General features: G+C 31.3%; 1 protein-coding gene across 1 annotated transcript; it reads right to left on the bottom strand.

The window, feature by feature from the left end:
• Positions 1 to 562: 562 nt before the first annotated feature.
• LOC113785439 (disease resistance protein RUN1-like) lies at positions 563 to 6,549 on the bottom strand. The gene is made up of 6 exons (XM_027331797.2): positions 6,275 to 6,549; positions 5,350 to 5,845; positions 3,935 to 5,039; positions 3,228 to 3,503; positions 1,738 to 2,511; positions 563 to 1,655 (listed from the first exon to the last, which is right to left on the bottom strand). The coding sequence occupies exons 1-6, from the start codon at positions 6,423 to 6,425 to the stop codon at positions 1,047 to 1,049; spliced, it is 3,411 nt and encodes a 1,136-aa protein (XP_027187598.1). The 5' UTR covers positions 6,426 to 6,549; the 3' UTR covers positions 563 to 1,046.
• Between the last annotated feature and the right edge of the window lie 1,447 nt (positions 6,550 to 7,996).

Below are 7,996 nucleotides of genomic sequence, written 5' to 3'. Positions count from 1 at the left end.
CAAATTGATAACGTTCATATTTTATTAAATAAAAAATCTTATCCCTCAATCCAAAATCCTAAGTTAGTTTTAAAAATCATTATTTCATTGAGATTTTCTTAAAAGATTGCAAATTTTTAAGGAAAATAATTGAAATGCAAAGGCATTGCATGGCAAAGTACACAATAGTTCCATGGGTTTCCAGAATTTCACATATAGAAACTCTGTCTAACTGCTAGAATACGTCCAATACAAGAAACCATTCTTAATACATGCAATAACCAACTAATTTGCATGGCATTGAAAGGTTTTTCTTGTAATCATAAGGTAATTCCTTGATTTTTTTACCTTAGTCCTGGTGTTACCAATGCATATACACTCTCGCCTCCATACATATGCACCTCAATCGCATCGATCAGAATAAAACTAGCAATCAAATAGTTGAAATCCTTCAAATAAGATTAATGAGAATAAAGAAAATGAAAAATGAATAACAGAATAAAAAAATATATCAAATCATACGCAGCCAGTGAAGCCGTGACATCAAAGAAAATTGAAACCTGATAACATATTTCTTCTAGCATTTATTTACTTAAATCAAATATATAGTTGTTCAAAATAGCCAACCTACACATTATATTTAATACTTTTTGTTCAGAAGATTTTTACATGAGTACCGATATCAAAAAGGGTGCTTAAACATTTTTTAAGATGTGATTTTACAACAAGAACCAATAAATACATCTTTTGTGAGATAACAGAATTTATAAAAACCAACAGAAGAAAAACTAAACTAAAGGCATGTAACAGATTCAATAACAACATTAAGCAACAATTAATAAACTTCATTAATAGAAGAGATGCCACTTTGTAAACTCTCCACGAAGCTTACAAAGAATGCCAAGTTTGTCCTCATACTGAATGACTTATCTGGAAACATGGCTTGCTTCCATCTAAAAATTCTATTTAAGCAATCTTTTCATTTTTGTGATGAATTATCAAATATTTTGCTTATCCATATAATTTAATCCCCTCAAAGAATTAAGATCACAACTTCAGAATCAAGCTCAAGGCAAAGTTGACTTTCCCCAGCACTCCACTAATCTACACATAAAACCTGTAATCCACTGTCTGAAACTATATTTGATCAATCCACAACAGCTAGCAGTGCCAATATTTTCATCAATGAGTTCCATTTGGGGGGAGTTCCTCCTAACACTGTACTCGTTTTCATCACCACTACAAACAATAGAATTTTCTTCTAGTGCTTGACATTGCTCCACTTCTCCGATTGGTTCATCGTAGACGAGATAAACTGTTGTATTCTTCACAATGAAACCTTTCCCGAAAACAACAACCACCTCTACTTTGTTACCAGGTTCTATACTTGATACTACTCTCTGACCCTCCTCATCTTCGAAGGAGACTAATGCCTCTCTCTTATAGAGCTGAATGGTGGACTTTGTGTAATTTTTCACCATCATGTTTCTAAGGCCATCCGATGTTATGTTTTCCGGAGTTGAAGAATAAGCAATGCACATTAAGGACTTCAAGTTATGCCCTTCCACTTGAGGAACTTCAAAAATTACAGAAGAACTGTCACAATTGAAACTTAACCAATCTGGATAACTATCGCTGGGGAGAAAATAATCACCATGCCCATTGACAGTCATATTCTGTAAATGGAAAGATAGAATCAAAATTTAATTGAACAAATATATTTGCAGGAAACTGCATGCAAAGAAGAATGAGCGAAACCTGCAAAATTTTCTCTTTCAAAACATTGGCAACTTGGCAACTATTTCCCATTTGAATGAAAATAGATTTCAAGGAATTTCTGGATACTTGAGATGTAGTTGCAGTTGATTCCAATTCCTTATAATTTTTGGCATATAAGGCATCCAAAATTATTGCTGCATCATGAGAAAGTTGAAGTTCTGAGCTGCACTCCACCCAAAGACTTCGGAGACTTGGAAGGTATTTGGATATCGAAGATAGTTCGTGAGAACTACTATGTGGTACATCTAATGGAACAAGAGATGACATGACAGAAGATGTTGGAAACTGAGATGGAAGATTGTTTGTTGGTGACATCCAAGACCAAATGATAGATGGAAACACATCTCGTGAGAATCCTTCATAGCCGCACAAGGAAATATATCCAATGCTTTTTGACTTTACTATTGAAAAGGGCACTCTTGTTATTGCAGTGTTATTTGCAATCAGGGTGGTTAAAGATTCCATCTGTTCCAAGTCCTCTTCCAACTTGTCAATCATTAAACACCCTGAAAGGATTAGAGTTTTTAAAGATTTCAACTTATAGATTCTTTTTGGAAGGCTACGAAGGCTAGTACAGTCTTCCAAATTTATTAGAAGGACTTTATTGAGATCTCCAATGCTATTGGAAACCTCAGACAGCCTTGGACAATCTATGAGCAGTAACTTTTCAAGATTAGGCATGTTTGAGAAATCTGGAGTTTGTGTTAGATAATGAGAATGACTCAGATTTAGAATTTTCAGCATCTCCAACCTCTGCAAGAATAAAAATATCATAGAAAGAATTTATGAAGAAGCTTGCAAATATAAATGGAAGCATGTACAATGTATCATTAACCTTGAGAGGAACATTTACAATGGTATAGTGTTATATTTTTAATACAAATATATATAGAGGTTTAGTTTTGCTTTTGCTTTCAAATTATTTGAGCAACGGCCACATTTCCATATATAGTGTCGATGAAAATATCTTAAGTCATGTATGAGTATTCTGTGCAGAGTTTGCAAAGTTGTTGTGCTAGATAGGTTTTAAATTTGAACTTAAACGATTCTTTCAATCAAACTCTAAAGACTGCAAGTCTTTCAATTTCCTTCTTCTTACTATATAACTATTTTGGCACAAGATTTAGGTGGTAATTATACATTTTTTCTGCTCTTGTTGAAAGAGCTTACATGAGGGTGCATGCTTCTAATTTCTTTGGGTGTTTATAAAAAGTTTATAACTTCTAATTGTAAAATTTAGAAAACATTCAACTTATGTATCATAACAAAAAAAAGTATTCAAACTTGAGTATTTTTTAATTCTCCCTGAAGTTATTCCGAAATTAGAAACAAAGTTGAAAATTGTGTCTAAAAGTACTGTATAATAAAATAGTATTACAATTTTGAGATGATTAATTTAAATTTCATTCATAAAAATGAAAAGTGAAAACAACACTTGAAATGCAAAAAACTAAAATTAAAATCAATACCTGGGTCTCTTTCCACACAAGTCTGATATTGCTGTTTACTAACTCAATGGAAACTAAATTTCCTTGATAAAAGTTTGAAGGTATGCATGTTAAAGGAAACCCATTCCAACACAACCATCTTAGATTTCTGGAAAGATATTCAAAATCTCCATCAAGTTGTACTCCACCAAGTTGAAGCAATCTGAGTCTCTTCATCTTCTTAAATGCTTTAGTACTAAAACATTTTGAACTAGCTATTGGCAAGTTCAAAGCTAGCCCCTCAACAGCTTTTGTTCCCTGTGAAATATAATGGATCAAAACGTCAAACATATAGAACTCTTAAGATACAAGACAACCAACTGTTTGTTAGTAGAAGACAGAAAGGACAACAATTCTAAACGAGACTAAATTTCAAAGTTCATGAACTTAATCAACAAAACAAAATAAATTTAGAAACTAACTCATAAACTTTATTTTAGCTTCTTTATGCTTTAGAATTTAGATTGAAAATATGAGTAATTTATGTGTTTTTTGTGTGTGTCAAATAAGATCACACACCTTCTATTTATAATGATGCTGCAATAATTACATTAATGTCTAAGAAGTTGTGTTGACTAGGACTACTAACAATTAGCCTAGGATGTAGCACAATCAAAGATTAATAAAAACATACACTGAATTTTAACATAGATATTTCAAATCTTGAAAACAGTATATGAAGTGCTTACAATTCGTTCTGATAATACACCAACTACATCGTCATGAAACCATAACCTGCTACGCTCCTCAGGCTCCTTTGGTGATTTTTCACGAATGATTTCTCTTCCCATATCTCGTAACAAATCATGCATTCCCAGCTTGTTCTTATCATCGACAGTTACAAGGCTTCGCTCAACAAGGACACTTATTCCGATTTCAGCAAATAGTCCACAACCATTTAATATGAGTATAACATCATTTCGATCCAACCCAATTAAGAAACAGGCTATGTCAAGGAATATTTCTTTCACTGTATCATCATTTAAACCATCGTAACTAATTTTTAACTTCCGTTGCACTTGATCATTGGGAATTATTTTGAGTTTCTCCAATACAGACTTCCAATATGTTACTTCTCTTTCAAACAAATAGGAACCAAGGACTTCTAGAGCTAATGGCAATCCACCAGAGTAATGAACTATTTTTCTGGAAATTCCAGCAAAATCTTTTCTAGGACTTGCTTGCTTGAATGCATGCCAACTAAAAAGCTCAATTGATTCTTTTTCATCCATTTCTTTCATTATGTATACTTTGTCAACTCTATTCCCTCTACATATATGTTTATCTCTGGTTGTGATGATTATTCTACTCCCTGAACCAAACCATTTACGATTTCCACACAAAGCATTTAGTTGGTCTAAATCATTCACATCATCAAGTATGAGAAGTATTCTTTTATGGGAGAGCCTATCCTTTAATATCATTTTCCCAGACTCAATGCTTTGTATCTTAGTTGTTGTTTCTTTGAAGATATCAAACAAAAGTTGTTCTTGTAATGACACTTGTCCAGAAGTTCGCTCCCAAGTTTCCCTAACATTTGCAAGGAAGCTCCTACCTTCAAAATCGCGGCCTATTTTGTTGTAAATGGCTTTCGCAATGGTTGTTTTACCAGCTCCCCCCATACCCCACATCCCTAGTAACAGAACATCATTTAATTGTTGGATGTTTAGAAGTTGAATTGTATCTTGCACTCGAGATTCGACTCCCACTGGATTATCAGCAATGAACAACTCTGTTTTATCAAGTAAAAGAGTTACTTTTCCAACAATATTCTTGATATCCTCTCTTTCATTCCTATAAAAATGAACCAAAGAAATATTAATATACATAGACATACACAAATACACATACATGAATATACTGACAAAAATAGCTTGAAATGCTTCTAGAATAGTGAATTACCACAGCTGACTAGTGTTGGATAGTCAAATTGTTAATTTTTCTTGTATTAAATGATTTCACATCATATATTATAGCAGAAAAATAAAGTATATTTTGAAAACCAGATACCAAAATCATAGATCTTCAAATGGAAGACCAAAATGGCAATTGAATAAAAATAGAGTGAGCAAAACTATATTTAAGAATTGTGAAATCAAATTACTTGGAATTAAGAACTACAAAGCCAGCAAGGCTAGCAGCATCACGAAGCGCATCTCTCCATTTCAGCAACTTATCTTCCTCCTCCGAAGTTTTGTTCAACATACTTTGAAAAGCTTTTCCGAATTCACCAGTTTGATGACGTACTTCAGATGGATCTACATTGTAGAACACCGGAAGCACCACCTGCCCTATGGTTCTACGACACTCCATTATCTTCACCAATTCATCCATACACCATCTCGAATCTGCATAATTTATTGAGAAAACAATAATAGAAATTTGAGACAGTTCAATTGCATGCAGTAGCGAAGTTGAAATGTGATCCCCCCTTTGAAGTGAATGATCATCCATGAAAACATTGACTCCATCATTTTGAAGAAAATCATAGAGATATGAAGTGAATGATGCACGAGTATCTTCTCCTCTGAAACTTAAGAACACTTCGTAGATCTTTCTTGGTATCACTGTCTCAAATGCTTCCACTAGTAGCTCAACTTCTACAAACAAACAAAAAAAAAACAGAAGAAGAATAACTCCTCTTATAACACCAACTTTGCAATATAAAAAATCATCAACTTTGCAATATAAAAGTTTGCAGAGTAACTCCTTATAAGTTATACCAACTTCAAATTTGTGTTGGGTACTTCACAACTCCTACAAAACCGGCTATGAGGACCAAAATTATCTACCACTTATAAATACTTTATCAGACGTTCTATTTTCTAATGTGCGACTCTTAACAGTAACTGTGACCGCAAACGCAATTTAAAACCATGTCGGGAATGCATCTTACTAAGTAGATATTTGTAGATATAATTTAGAAAGAACTCTAACAAGGTGTATTATAGTGTAATTTGATCCAAGGTATGTGTAAAAATATTATATGAAAATTAATATCTAATAAAAAAAAAGCATAAAAACAATACTTGATTTTCTTCTCGATGGAGGAAGCTTTTCGATTGAATGTAAGAGTGCATCATCGAATGAACTTTGGTCAGATTTTTGGTCTTGAGCTTGGTGAGTTAATACAATTTTCTCAGAATCAGGAAAAGAAGTTGGCATTCTGCAGGAATTCATGGATGACAGGAAATTGAATGTAGAAAACTGGGAGAAAAGGGAAGAATGAAGAAAATAAAACTATAGTCAATAGGAATTATTGAAAGACCGTTCTTACATGTTTATTTTATTTTGCCGAATACTGTTCTTACATTTTTTTATGTGTAAAGACCGTTCTTAAATTAGATTTAAAAAATATTGTTTATTAAAAATATTGATCTGCCAATAAAAAATTGTTACATCTTAGAGGAAGATGCACAACAGCTATCATTTCCATAACATGAAAGGTACTTTTGGTATTACAAAGTCAATGGATGTAAACAAATTTCGTGTGTATATATATATATATATAAAATTGAATGCAAATAATAATTTTCAATCATTGTGATTGTATACCTTTTCATCCAACTAAATCATGTATAAAGAGATTGATTCATTGTCACTTTGTATGGTGTACACATGCAAAACAACTCAAATTTTGATATTTCAATTATCGCATTGATCATTAACATGTTTAAGAAAAGTTTAGTTCATTTTAATTTGTTTTGCAAAGTTTGTATTTTAGAGATGTGGTGTTTTTTGTTCTATAAACCGAGTGAGAGAACAAAAAAATATTTGTATTTGATTTTTACTTTGAATATTGATAAATATATATAATATATAAATATCTAAAAATGATAGACAAAGTCATGTCTCTTAAAGTTTTAGTCAGTTTTATTTTACTAAAATTAATTAAATTTTATGTTATTTTATAATGTTAATTGACATGAAATTAAAGTAATTCATTTGTAATTATTTGTATTTGATGTATACTTATAATTGTTTGACAATTAATATTTTGTAACCGAATTGTTATAAGTTTTGGATATCGATTTTGAAACTAAAATGCTAATGATTATGATTACTCTATTAATATTAAAAATAGTTTGAATGTTTGTAAATTAAAATTTAATATATCCGATTTAAAATTTTGTCGAAGGAAGAAAAAAAAAATTAGGCATTAAAAAGATTAAAAGAAAGAAAATCTATTTAAAAATTGAGTAGAGAAAATTCTCTATGAAAACCTATACATGAGTTTTTTCTTTGAGGTGAAAAATATTTACACATATGGAATTAGTATAAAATAACAGTAATAAAGTGAATAGTATATTTTAAATATATATAATAGATAGATACTAATTCTTCCATAACTGTCCTAAGTTGTACAAAACTAATTAAGGGACATTCAAGGAGTTTTAAGTTGGAAGTCCCAACTTCAATCTTGGGAACTAATCGAAATCTAACTTACTACTATTTTTCTATAAAAATAGAAAAATAAAACACAACTGTTTCAATAGTCTGAAAAAGGAAGACCCATCCACAAACAAACCTTAGTTCACTATATTACTTTATAGAATCACTATATTACCTTAAATATCAGACATCAAAGGAAATTGAAACATAATAACATAGTTCTTCTAGTATTTAGCTAGAATACTCCTAACTGTTATAACTTCTAAATACCAAACCCACACATTACAGTTAACACTTTTTGTTCAAAAGAAAATCACATGCCTTTTAAATGAGAACTGATATCATAAAATGATTTTGAA

Source organism: Cicer arietinum, chromosome 2 (genome assembly GCF_000331145.2).
Source record: "Cicer arietinum cultivar CDC Frontier isolate Library 1 chromosome 2, Cicar.CDCFrontier_v2.0, whole genome shotgun sequence".
Classification (NCBI taxonomy): Eukaryota; Viridiplantae; Streptophyta; class Magnoliopsida; order Fabales; family Fabaceae; genus Cicer; species Cicer arietinum.
The sequence above is the reverse complement of the archived record's forward strand: the minus strand, read 5'-3'. Positions and strand labels throughout refer to the sequence as shown.

Bases quoted from the DNA above. Each gene is read 5' to 3' on its own strand.
- LOC113785439 (XM_027331797.2), bottom strand. From the start codon at position 6,425: ATGAATTCCTGCAGAATGCCAACTTCTTTTCCTGATTCTGAGAAAATT. The intron at 5,846-6,274 runs GTATTGTTTTTA...GTTTGTTTGTAG, and splicing joins TCCATCGAGAAGAAAATCAA to AAGTTGAGCTACTAGTGGAA. The intron at 1,656-1,737 runs GTTTCGCTCATT...TTCCATTTACAG, and splicing joins TGAAAGAGAAAATTTTGCAG to AATATGACTGTCAATGGGCA.